The 13,988-nt window shown below is 38.6% G+C and overlaps 1 protein-coding gene across 1 annotated transcript; it reads left to right on the top strand.

The window, feature by feature from the left end:
* The first annotated feature begins 4,595 nt into the window (after nt 1–4,595).
* Nucleotides 4,596–13,727, top strand: LOC139719018 (monocarboxylate transporter 7-like). Its single transcript, XM_071630459.1, has 6 exons — nt 4,596–4,761; nt 8,032–8,328; nt 9,442–9,776; nt 11,439–11,664; nt 12,277–12,420; nt 13,534–13,727. Exons 1-6 carry the CDS (start codon nt 4,596–4,598, stop codon nt 13,725–13,727), a joined length of 1,362 nt encoding a protein of 453 aa, XP_071486560.1.
* Nucleotides 13,728–13,988: the final 261 nt, after the last annotated feature.

The raw sequence follows: 13,988 nt of genomic DNA, 5'->3' as shown, positions 1-13,988 counted from the left end.
TCATAAGTTTTGAAGAATTAGTCTTTGGTTTTGATTTCCCTCAGTTACAGAGAAGTTTTTTTGTTTTTTTTCAACAAAGAATATTCCAAATGACTGGTTAGAAAAAAAACTAGAATATGCACGATTTAGACGAACATGAAGGTCTCTTTATCAAGTTGAAAAGTACGAAGAAAAAACTCAGCCTTGCATACAATTTACTGAACTCTAAACAAGTTCCCCCAAAACATTGTGAATATTGGGATAACAACATTTTAGTACCGGTCAATCTTGATTGGAAAAAAGTACATGTTAGAAGTTTTACATGCACTATTGATACTAAACTACGCTCGTTTTATTTCAAAATATTTTATAAAGCAATGGCTTAAAACGAATTTTTGTATAAGATTTAAAGAAAAGTTCACCCAAATCGTTCTTTTTGTGACTAATTTGAAGAGAAAATAATCCATTTCTTTAATGATTGTGAGAAGGCCACTCGGATTTGAGAATTTTTAGGAGGCATATTTTTTAAAAGTATGATTCTGATTTTAATTTTTTTTTTGAATTTCAATAAGTAGTTTGGTGTAACATCTGACATTTTGTAACATATTTAATCTTAGTGGTAAAATGTTCTACACTAATTTTATTTTGTGAATTTGAAATAACATATCAAACACTGCCTCATTAAGATTATTTGCTCTAAGACCAAAAAAAAAAAGAATATCATTTAGATAAGAAAAGGAATAAGTTTCCTATTTGCTTTAGAAAATGGAGGTTCGATTTCTAATATTCAAAACTTCTTTAGTGATCAGTATTCTTATCCAGCTTCTTATTGTAAGTGACAGTACTTTGATACATGTACTATTTCTCTATCAGTGCACTCAAAATTGAATACAGTGTATGTCATCTTCATACTAAATTCACATGATTTTAAACAAATATATGTCATATTGAGTCACCATGGATATTTTTTTTTTACTTATTTTTTTTTTCCCCTGGTGTTTCCATAGGTAAAAAGTTGTTGTGTGTATGATTTTTCTCTGAATGTTTCTCTTGTCATTTTTCAAATCGTTGCCAATTATGTGTAGATAATGTGATTTTGATAAAAAGAGAGAAAAAATAATGTTGCAGTAATTTAGCAGTGATGAAGATTAACGGGAGACGGGTTGTAGGTGTACTTAAGGAAGCATCATTGGTATAACGGTTATTTTCTTTTTTTTTCTGCACAAATCAAATCAGCTGACCACATAACTTCAGTTTATTTGTATTACACTCAGTTGGTAACCATTATCACCACACGTGAAAGCATGTGAATATTCCATAACTTCCTTTTTTTTTTACTTTAAATTTGATGAAACAAACGTCTATCATTTTTTTCGCCAATTTTACTCTTTATAAAAGTCAGCCTCGGAATGACATGAAATCGCATTTTTATGGAAAAGTTTTGTGCTGTTAATTTGCAAATGTGTGGTTATCGCTTACCTGCATGTACAAAGGGGAGCGACGTGAAAATGAAAAGTAAGAAGATGCGAAACTTCCCAATCCTTTGGAGAAGATCTTCTTGGTAAGCCATGGTGGCTGTAGGTAGGCGAGTCAAAAGGCCACGAGTAAAGTATAGGTTTTACTGGACAATACTCCCCAGCAGTAGACGGCGTCTGTGCTCTCCCGACAGATTATAGTAGGACTGATATGATTTCACGATATTGGTTAATTATGAACAGTCTTTTCTCCCAGCCTGATGGGCGTATCTTTTGATCGGTTTTGTTTCGTGCGCATGCGTTCTCATTTAAACATCCCAATGATGGGATGACGAGAAGGGCGATATGCTATTTAAGCTTTTTTTTTTAGTGAAACAAGACACCGTACTTATGGGTCTAATGCTCAAGTTTCATAAATGAGACACTAATATACTGCACACTCTGGCAAGTAATTTTGAGGTGGTATAATGCTTCTAATTATACACGCATTTTGAGGCTTGATGGCCATATCCAATTATCCTGACATCAATATCGTAGAAACAGCTCAAACAACAACCCATGATTGTGAATCAAAAAATGTGTTTCTAGCCACTTCGTGTATGTTATTTCAATGCTGTCTGACTTTGACAGAACAGATGCGGATGAAATTGTCCAAACCTCAGTTATCACAGGATTTAGAAGTATGCCCCTCTTGGATTTTGAAATTGGTGCCATGATGACAATGACAAGTAGAGTTACATCGTTAATGCGAAAGAGAACCTCACGCTTTTGCTGCTTGCTTAATTTTTGCTAGAGTAGGTAAAAATATTGTACAAAAGTCAAAAAGGCTAAGAAGTTCGCACAAAATGAACATTGCTCAGTAATGAATAGGGCCGGTGGAACCCGTACATAGGACTACATAGGGTGTCATCACTGTGGGTCCCCCACTTTTTTATCTAGGAAGTGGCACTAGAAAAAAAAAATAAAATGAAACTTTTGTTTTACGTTCGTTTCGTTTATTTCATTTTCATTAAAGACTGGCAATGTACAAACATATAACGAGAAAAGAACAATAATAATTATGGAAATTAAAAATACATATTCTCAATACGCCGAAATATCATATAAACACCATGAATTGAGGAAGAAATAAATAAACGCATACAAGTTATTTACAGCGTAATGTTGGAAATATAGGGAAAGCCTGAAAGCAGAGCTTGCAAAAGACTTTTTTTTTTTTTTGCTTATTTGCTCATAAAACCCCGTATATAGTGCCCCCCCTCCACCTTTGAAAACGTGGCGCCGGCCATGATGAAACACTTCACATGATCAAATTACTTGAAAAAAAAAAACTTCAGAATCATTTTAGTGGGTCTTTAAGTGGAGAGGAGTATACTAGACACAATCAGTGGTGGATCGGGGGGGGGGGGGAGGGCGCCCCCTGTAGTTTTCGTTAAAACAAAGGAAGTAAAACGAAAAAATGATAAAAAAAAAGGCGCGTACGCCCCCCCCCCCCTTTACGGAATTCCTGGATCCCCCCTGACAATGCGAATGCTACACAAAGTTTTATCTCATATTATGTACGTGTAGTGTTAACTTGATCGTTATTAATGTGGTCGACTGTTCTCACAACAACTTTGTGAACTTTATCGGCAGTATAGGGGGGGGAGGGGGAGGGGGGAGGGGGAGGGGAGGGGACTTAAAGCTATACGTATGAGCAATGGTATTGTTTGAAATTCTTCTCCATACTTCGCGCGTTAGGTTTGCAGAATTTCTCGAACCATGGTATATTTCAGTGATGAAAATGTGCCTCGAAAGTTCTCAGTAATATTTTGCTTTTGAATGTGGCTTTTAACTCAACGCACGCTGTTGCTATGGTACACTGGCAAGAAAGATAGTGCCATTTTGGGGATGTTATTCACTTAGCCATAGTTCTCGGTGCAAGAAAGTAATGATGTGTGGTTAAAAAAAAAAAAAAAAAAAACTGAACTATTTTTGTGTAATGATTGTACATACGTTAAAACACAATCATGGTTTTTCAGATGAATAGAAGCGATGGCATATTTTTAACGATTCTTGTTCATTCTTGTTTGCGAATATGTGTGGTCGGATTCTGTGTTTTGATTTTCAGTTCTCCATTATTCTCTATTTTACGTTTCTTCCGGGAATAGCACAAGTTGTTTATTTTCCTTTGAACAGATTTCTTACACAACACGCACAAGTTATTATATATACATACAGAACATCTTTCCACTGCTGAAATATTTTCATTAATGGTGGACGGCGATCACAGTAACGTCTATCTGCTCTGAAGAGTGAACATCAAAATATCAAAATTAAAAGCCCATCCCCTCCCCCCAAAAAAGACCATGACAATGGTAATTGTCTAAGAGGCCTTACAAAGTTCAGAGTGCGACTGCGATATCTACTTTTTATAGGACTGTAACTGATTTATGTTGTACAAATATCGTTACGTCTTTGTTTTTGTAATTTCGAATACCTTTGAAAGAGGCATTTATTTCTATGGCTGCACCGGTTACAGTGTTTATCACCAGATCACTACTATAAAAGAGTACCGAGTAGGGGCGTCGATCACGGTAGGGGGAGGAAGGCGATTGCCTCCCCATTAAATACTATGAAAAAAAAAACCAAAACTTTAACACTTGGACAATAACGCAACGTCTATTTACAATTTGCCATGTGTTATTAACAGGTTCTATGTTTTTTTTTTTTTTATCTCCTCAATAACTACAATTCTTTTTCCAATATGTCATTAGTGCCTACAAAACAAAAATCATGCGACGGGTTCATTTTTCTTCTTTTTTTGATTTATGTAAAAAGAAGACATCTACTTATATTAAGAATTAGCGTTTCTACACAACGATAGAAGACTTCTGAGGTTATAGGTGAATCGCCTAATCTCATTCGCATTGTTATAGGTACAAAGTGTACGAATAATGCTGTTTGCTGAGAACGTGTGGCACGTTCAGATTTCACATTCTTATATATATATATACGATAATGATTTAACCTCAGCCACACTGCGTGTTCGAAATTACTCTGTATCCCAGTCGACTTTTAATGAGATGGAATTGCACCTCAAACGCCATTTGTTCAAACTCTGTCAAACAGATCGTGCCGACTTCAGGATCAGGTTCAGTCATGGCTGGTAAACCAGGCCTCGCCAAGCGGATCAGGACGTCGTGGGGCTGGGTAGTGACGGGTTCGACTTGCCTCGCCTTTTACTTCAGCTTCGGGGTTATATTGTCTTTTAGTATTCTCCTCGTCAGCTTGCAGGAGGAGTTTAACTCTAGCGTTACGACAGTCGGTGGGTGTCTTTTCTTTGTTTCAATAATCTCTTGTCAAGAAAGTTTATATAAATAGTTCTCAACAACAACAATAAGAAACCCAGAAATATGTGGAATGAAATCATTAGGCCTAATACTATTCCATTTATCAGACATAAATGGGAGGTCTCATATCCAGTGAGACTCAATTCCAGTTGCGATTACAAAAAAAAAAAAAAAAAAAATCCCGAAAGATATATAACACGAGATAAAAGAAGAGGCGGTAGACGTTGCTTTTTAATCCTCACAATTTGATTTTACTTCAAGCTTTCGGGCTCTGCCCTTTATCAAGACTGAGGACAAATCGGACAAAATACAAAACATGGATATCATATACAAAAAATAATGATGATCAAGGAAATAGTGAAAATGATAACAACAATGGTAGAGGCAGAGACGGCAGAAAATAAATACACTATTAAATTGGGAGTGTATATATACGTCAATCTTACATAATATAACATACATACATACAATCACAAACAAGCATAAGCACTTACAAATGCGTATGACTAAACATCTGCGCACACACATGTACATAATAGATACGAATAAATTTAAGTACGCACAAACACAATTGTAAATCTCCTCACATTATGTCAAGACAGGCAACCAATAGACAATAACGGCGATTAATAAAATCATAATAGCAATTACATCAAGGGGTGTATGTGTAAATAAGCGGAACATAGGCACAAGAAAAAGAAGAACAGGACACATAAGTAGCGTTCTTAACCAGAAATAAGTGTACAGGAAGGGAAGAACAAAATCTATAGATACGTCTATAGATCTATATAGATCTATAGATACAAAAGCAACGTCTACCGCCTCTTCTTTACTCTCGTTATACAACACTACTATAAGATGCGACGGCCCAGGGGTTTAGCAGCTGAAGATACACCTCTCTCTCTCTCTCTCTCTCTCTCTCTCTCTCTATATATATATATATATATATATATATAGTAGGATGGAAGGCATTGCTTTATTAGTGACTTCGCTGGACAGTCTATTTCGGTCGAAGCCTCGTCAGCAACTAAATCAGTTTATTGTTAAAGTACAGTGTAAGATATACGGCTGTGGTGCACTCAAGCAAGCAAACAAAAGATACAAAAGATACATGCACGTGACTAATTAACAACACTATAAAGTTGTGCAAGCAGGCTGTAGGTGAAGAATATTGGTGTGATGCTCGGCATGAGTGAGGTCAGTAATAGCCCTATGGCAAGAGCGGCGACTCCGCACGTTACTACACAGCGGTAGCCGAAGCTCTGCAAGGGAAAACTTTTTCTTATGTTTAGTCATGTTGAAATGAGTTCTGTTCTTGAGTTCAGGATTGCTGGTTTCTTGGCCGTGATGATGTAGTGTTTCTCCAATAGACACAGGTTGCACCGGTTTGTTTTGGGAGAGTACGGTTGGGCGTGCCTGATGATCCTCCAAGTGAGTGAGTAGGGAGTGCCTTCATCTTTCAGTCCCCAGATGTATTTGCTCGGTTCTGTCTGGTGTCGTTTTTCCCTGTTTGTGAAGCTTGCCTTGTGTGTGGCATATCTTGATTTGAAAGAGGTTGAGGTGAGGCCGATATATACTTTTTCGTCGTCTGGGGTCGCTACCTTCGCTTCGGATGTTCCTGGCTGTGCATTTCCCAGGGATCGGCAATCCTCCTTCTTTCTGCAGTTGCAGGAGTCATTGGCTTGCTCTTGACTGTTGTTGATTATTTTGTTGTTGTGTGCCTTTGTTGTGGTATGCATATTGTCCATGCAACTGGAGCTTACTTTCAGGGTGTTCTTGTTGCATATCTTGCGAAGCTGATGCCCTTTAGGGAAGTGATGTTCGACGAGGGCTAGGAACTACCTCCCGAAGTTTGTTTTAACATGTCTGTTGAACGGGGGTTGAACCACGTTATGTTTTGTTTCCTTTGGTGTTCTTTCTTCTCTGCAGCTGTTTGTCTCTTTGGGAGTGTGCACGTCAATGTTGTTTGGTGTCCGGCCTTGTGGAGTGCTTTCTCGTAGTCTGGTTTGGTGCTGTTGAAGATGTCCTCGTTGCTGGAGATGTTGGTTAGGCTGGTCTGGATGGACTGTGGTATTCTCTTGGTGACGGTGGGTGGATGATTGGATTCTGTATGTACGTATAGGTGTGAGTCCCCTGGCTTCGAGTACGGTTTGAATTCCTTCTTGGTGAGGTCGAATGTGACATCGAGGAAATAATTTGCACTGGCCGTTCTCTGTAGCCTGAACTCTTTGAATTTTTCGCAGAGCATCTTTTTGGTGTTCTCGGCTGCTCTGCGGGGTTTATGGATGATGGCAAGACCATCGTCTCGGTAGAGCCCGATGTTTTCTTTGGGGATTACGGTGCCGATTTCTCCTAGTATGTATGCACCCACAAGTTCGCATGTCTCAGCTCCATCGTATGAGCCCATCGTGACATCGAAGAGGTCGTCTGCGTTTGCTTTTTGCCAAGGCTCGTTGTCATTGAAAAGGAGGGTGTTCCTGGCGTGAAAGATGATGTCTTCTTCGGCTGGCGTTATCGTGGTGAATGTTTTTGACTATTTGGTGGCCTTGTTGAGCAGTTTCCTGTCAATGGACGGGTAGAAGTTGACTACGTCGAACGAAAGGAATGTTGAGTTTTGCCTTGTCGGGGTACCCTTGAACCAGCTGATGACTGCGGTGGTGTTTTTCCATTGGTTGACCTTCGTGCATGTATCTTTTGTATCTGTTGTTTGCTTGCTTGAGTGCACCACAGCCGTATATCTTACACTGTACTTTAACAATAAACTGATTAAGTTGCTGACGAGGCTTCGGCAGAAACAGACTGTCCAGCTAAGTCACTAATAAAGCAACGCCTTCCACCCTACTATATCTTGTACTACATTGGCTCCTATTATAGTTGAGCACTGTCAGCCATATTGCAGTCCACACTCTACTAACGTATATATATATATATATATATATATATAGAGAGAGAGAGAGAGAGAGAGAGAGAGGGAGAGAGAGAGAGAGAGAGAGAGAGAGAGCGAGAAGGGTTCCCGTCCGTGTACAGAACTAGCTAGTCTGTGAATGCCCTGTAATGTCCGTGGATCTTCTCGCACTGTCTATATATATATATCGTATATATATATATATATATATATATATTGTGCTTAGTGGTCGGCAGGTGGCCACTATAGACAGGGGGCCATCGTATTATAAGACCCATCTCCAAAACTGAAACCGGTCCGGAGTGTTTATAAAATCGTCAAGCGCTCCCTTTTAACACAGCCTGGATCGGATCGGCGCCATTTGGAATCTCGGCAATAATCTCCATACCCGTCAACCTGCTCGTCGAGCGGTTCGGCTACCGCTGTGTAGTGACGTGCGGAGTCGCCGCTCTTGCCATAGGGCTATTACTGACCTCACTCATGCCGAGCATCACACCAACATTCTTCACCTACAGCCTGCTCTATGGGGTGGGTACCGGTTGCATCATGTTCGGCTCTTTCTCACTCCTTCATGTGTACTTCCCACTGCGTCATCTCATGGCTGCCGTTACTCTGCCGATGGCCTCATCCAATTTAGGTAAGAATGATAACCTATACAATGGACTCTCAGTGGAGATTTCTGATAGGTTCACTTTCTTGTTCTGACATCACACAATCTTCATTATTATCTATCATAAAATGGACAACTCACAAAGAAGGTGCAAATTTCTCACACGCCAATGCGTGTTGTGATATCATATAACACCTTGATAGATCCTTGTCATTTGATTGGTTGTTTGCTATTGATCATTCTATTTATAGTGCCCTTTACCACCACTCAGTCTTTGTGCGTATTTGTATGATACTGACAACAAATCACACATGATTACCTTGCCCTGGTCGTCAGACAGAAACTGGTTTATACATAGATCAGGTTGTTTTTGATTTCTTGGGTCCAGGCACAATAATTTCCCATGTCTGTTCATTTACTACGGTATATTACACCGAGTAGGGCCTACTTATCTAAACGTATCTTTATTACACATACCTATTTGCTACCAATGCAGGCGCTTTAAAGCACGTCAAAGTTTTTTTTTTTCCAAACGGAACACTGCGATGGCTTTCACCGACTAGTTATGAAAACTTTCGGTCATTGTCATTCCATCTTCTTAGTTGTCAATAAATCTAATCAACATCTGATATCTTACAGATATGCCATCACCAGATTCACACTAGTCTTCATAGCCAAGCCTAGTCTATTTTGGCCTTTTTTCCCTTGCACTGCCTTTATGGTGGACACATTAATTTCATTGATTTCTGGTGCCATGGAAATCATGTTTATGCCTGCATTTAACTTTGAAAATATTAAACTTAGCGAGCTTATTCACAGCCCTTTTTCCTGCCTGTTCTCGCTTGATATCGTGGCTTAAAGTTATTTAAATATCGTAGTAAATTATTTGATTTTTCACCTATTCCTTTCCTAACTTCTTGTTAATCGTAAGTGGTGTTCGAAGCACTTTCTAATACCTGCTAATTTCCCCCGCAATAACTGATAATCATCATGCTTTATTGAATCGTATTGATGTTTCATTATTATTGACTTCCTTTCTATGGTCTCTACATTTTTTTTTTTCGGGGGGGGGGGGGCTATATACCAAACATTAAATTCAAGTGTTGAGCCTTGTACATAATTATATGACTTTGTTGTCAGGTATGTTGTCCCTTGGACCGTTCATCTACTTCTTCAACAATCGTTTTGGCTGGAGAAACACCTTACGAACTATAGCAGGCATTATCGCTGTACTCGTCCTTCCTATTTGTGCCTGGACGCACCGGAAACCCCTTGCAGCGGAGGAGTCTACTGCTACCAAAGTTGATGTCTCGGAAAAAGTACACTTGCAAAATGATCCTACAAGAAGGGCGACCGTTGCTAGGGACACCGAAGGAGATGATGCCAAAAGTCCTGTGTTTCGTGCTTCGAAGACGTCAGAGGAGGAAAATGCGACAGTTTTCATCGACAGTTCAGAAGACGGAATGAGTTCTTGTGTGAGCAAAACATCATGTCAAAGTTTAGATGAAACCTCTGGAATCGACAGCCACATCATCCAACGATCGCTTGGAGTAGGTATCCTTGTTGCGATGACATATCCTGATGTCTGGTGCCTAGCGATCGGCTGTTTTGGGTTTGGGCTCGTAAACTCATTCTTCCTGATTCAGATGGTTAGTTTGAAATACGCAATACATCTTTCTCGTTTTATTCCTGCTTACTCTTGTGTGTGTGAACTTGACACAAAATAAATCCATGGTTTCTTAACAAACATTTTCATTTAAGGAAGAAATCTATCGAATTTAGCCAAAGTTTCCAATAGGGAATACCGCGACATAATTGTAAACCATTTCTTAAGAAGTTATATTCAGATCTACAAACTTAGTCGTCTATAAAATTGCATTAGTTGGTTAATGAAGAAAGTTGTCTTGTAAGGATTATGATATCAATAATGACATCAGTGACATGAAGTGATACGCCTATATAGACCTGTAGCACATTAGGAATATCTAAGTGCGTGTTTCATGTTGTATTGCCGGTACTCATCCATTGATTCAATGATGAAGATTCAAAAATGATAAGGGCCTACTGGTGGTAGTTCTTGAAATACGCCTTTTCCCAGTGCCAAAGAGCCAAACACTTCGTTGAACGTACCGTTTGGCAAAAAAGTTTCCCATGATAGCATCGTACATATCAATGTCCAAAGTCTCTGAGAGAGTTATAAAGCTTGAAATATGATAATACACTTTCACAATCAAACCCGTATACTCCATTGCTCTCATGCTATTCCATGGGGATTCCATCACGGCCACTATCTTTGATACGGTGCACACAGGCGAAATCTAAAATATAAAAGAGTAATTAAACCGAAACACATATTTTGGATATTTAATGAATGCAGGAATATTACTGATACAAATGGATGAACTTTGAGAAAATGTTATAAAATGGGATAAAGGTTAGAGATAAGAAGACTACACAATTCGTAATGTCTAGTGCAACAATGATATACTGAAAGAAAAAGGGAAAATATGAATATGATATTCCCCAAAACGTCATTCTTTTAATGGAAAGTACTTTCCACTTGTTACTGACATAGATTTAGATTAATATTACTCTTTCTGCCTAACCAAAGCGGTAAAGCCAAGTGTTCTTTCGTTTAGATATATTATATTCTCGTCATATTTTCCTTATCATGTTTCACTGCAGCCGTGACACGAATAAAATACAAACAAGTTGCAGTATTCTTAATCAGTCATGAATTAACAAAAAGTTTTAAAATCATCAAAACTTTTTTTTTTAAGCAGCTTGTCCGATTTTCTTCAAACTTCATTGATTGCTTATAAAACAATATTAAAAGCGTAGAATCTTATGTACAATCATTCTGCGCTGCATGAGCTCCGGATAAGCTTGAATAACAGTGAACAGTTCAATAGAGAGATATTTTTGATATATGAATCTAAATGGTAAGTTACTGCACATCTTGGGGATGCCCAGGCTACATACATGCATATACAAAATATACGTAGGGTCCTACATATCTATCGTGCAAATTTTTCCGTTGTTTCTTGTCTACGGAAAGCTTGTTCTTGTATAGTTCTAGGCGCTTTAATGTCATCGTTACAGTCAGGACACCTCATTTGTTTTTTCTGTCTTGCCAGGTCAGCTACATGCTGTCGCTTGGTTTCACTGAGGCAAATGGTGCCCAGGCCGTCGTCGTCGTCGGTATCGCACTCATGGTCGGTAAAGTCATCGTCGCCCTGGTCTCCGACAGCCTACCTTTCCACAAGCTATATCTCTCGACGATCGCCAGTACGACAGGAATGACCGTCATGGCCTGCCTACTGGTGTCCGAAAGCCTCGCAGGAGTTATGACGCTACTGGTCGGTGAGCACAGCTATAAAGAGATTGTCAGTTTCCACACTCGAACATCATTTGCATTATTTCTGCAGATGTTCTAACAATCTCTTCAGTTGCGTTAAAATTTCACAAGCATGCAATTTATACAGTCGGTAATATGCTACGCCTTCATTCATAACCTCTTTAAAGAAGGTAATAACTGGCCAGAAGTTTTAGGGTTGGAGTGACGTGTTGCCATTGTTATCACCAAGTGGATATTTCACCGTCATTGACTTCACTTTTAACATTCTTTAAGCAGTTCATATTTGACAAAGATTTTTTTTTTCGAGGGCCCTACATCTCATTTATATAACTACCTTTCAAAAAAGAAAAGAAGTCCCCCCCAAAAATGAAATTAATATCTGTCAGTCTCACTGTCTTCTTCAGTGAATGAACAATCAAGGTTGCGGTTTGTCTGCATGTTTTCATCAATAGATAAAAACCAGTTATATCGGACACGCAGTAATGCAGAAGAAATGAATTTCACCCATTTGAAACAAAACCTGTGAAGTGTACGCGCGAAATTAGTTTCAATATAATGAATGTTCCTCGCGAATCAGTCACTTCTTTCTCTTCCATTGCTTGCATTTGTATTTTCAGCACAAGGATCTGTTGTCATGAGTGTTGGTAGCAGCCTCCCGTTCTCCATCGCCAATCATGTCTTCGGAGTTAGCAGGGGCCGGGAAACATCTAGTCTGATGGCCATGAGTTATGGCGTTGGAGTGATTCTTGCTTCCGTATTAGGTATTATTGTCACAATCTAAATAATCAAATAGTCAGTGACACTGAATAGTTTTTTTTTTTTCCAAATAGGTAGATTTGATCGGAGAACCAAACCACTGCGTGTAATATTCTACAAACACTGATTGATGTATACCAGATTTTGTGATACAATTTATTTGAAGACTTTAAACTCTCCATAAGAATGTCTTGAATGTAAATCTTGCGTTAACAGAATTCTTGAATTCTGCGCTATGATTCATATTTCGTAGTGGATACTAAAACAAATATCAGTTTAGTAATGTGGTCTGCTGTTTGGCCTCTTTCCAGTTTTTGATAGCAATTCCTTGATTCCATTCATGCAAGGGTGCTCTAAAGATGTGCTAACGATGTACTATAAGTTACAGTTAAGACTGTGTCCGTACAGTTTTCAAATCAACTACGTCCGACCTGACAATGGCAAGAAGATTTGTAGTAAAGCATAGAAAAAAAACCCCTGTTTGCTTGTCCTGTTTTTTGTCTTCTGGTTTTGTCTTTTTATCTATTATCTATGTGATTGTAACTTATAGTGCTGAACTCTGACTTCATATTTGCATTTAAAGAACAATTTCACTTCATGTTCAAATAAATTCAAATAATTCAAGTTCAAACAAACAGAGAATGGTAGAGATTTGAGCAGTGACATCCTCAAGTCACAACACGTCAAAATGGTTCGTGCACTAAGATATCACATAACCCATGTCTGCGTGTTCTTTTTTTGTCCCAATTTCAGCAGCGACAAACCTTCCCATAAAGTTACATTTGCAGTGTTCGAGCAAAAATAACATATTTGATATAACGGATACATACTAGAAAAGATGTGTGTGTAATTCTGTGACCGGCAAGTGAGATTTTATTCTAATCTCTATGTCGCATTTGTAGTTGCTATTGATATGACTTTTTCGAAAAACAAAAAAACAAAAACAAAAGCAAAAAAAAAAAAACGAAAGTCGGAATTACTTTCTTCTTTTAGGACCTACTTAAATGGAACTTCTGCGATTCTGTTTATGTGGATTCAGCACTTAAAAAAAATTCTTCCACAGTTACACACTCACTGATATTTTTATGTAAGCTTGTTTGTTTGATTTTGTTTTATAGGGGAAAGCATGAATAGGACAGGGTCGTACGGAATCGCTCTCTATGTGTGCATCGGTGTCTACGCCCTTTCTGGTGTTCTCTTCCTTTTGGTACCTATTTACCACCGATACCACGTGACTAATCGCCATACGATGGTGTCATGGACAGGATGTGGAAATAGCAACACGAAGAAGAAACTAGACGCGGACTATTAACTTTGACGACGATATGTCCGGAGATGTGGTAAGAGCACGTCGAGCTGTAGGTTCTTTTGTTCACATTGCAGATACTATCGGCAGCTCCTTGCGTTTCGGTATGAACAGTAAGGACTAGGGATGGAAGTCACCGTTAACAGGAAATGAAGCTGTTCTCCACCCCAACTACACGAGATCACTTTGTGTGATATTACGCTGACATTGTGGCAGCATGGAAGCACAATTCTTAATTTTATCAAAATGAAAGAGATATTGTTCAAA

This window comes from Diadema antillarum, unplaced genomic scaffold, assembly GCF_040938485.1.
Source record: "Diadema antillarum isolate AM-2024a unplaced genomic scaffold, OU_Dant_1.0 scf00000103, whole genome shotgun sequence".
NCBI lineage: Eukaryota > Metazoa > Echinodermata > Echinoidea > Diadematoida > Diadematidae > Diadema > Diadema antillarum.
The sequence above is the reverse complement of the archived record's forward strand: the minus strand, read 5'-3'. Positions and strand labels throughout refer to the sequence as shown.

Bases quoted from the DNA above. Each gene is read 5' to 3' on its own strand.
- LOC139719018 (XM_071630459.1), top strand. From the start codon at position 4,596: ATGGCTGGTAAACCAGGCCTCGCCAAGCGGATCAGGACGTCGTGGGGC. The intron at 9,777-11,438 runs GTGAGCAAAACA...CTGTCTTGCCAG, and splicing joins AAGACGGAATGAGTTCTTGT to GTCAGCTACATGCTGTCGCT. The intron at 12,421-13,533 runs GTATTATTGTCA...TTTGTTTTATAG, and splicing joins GATTCTTGCTTCCGTATTAG to GGGAAAGCATGAATAGGACA.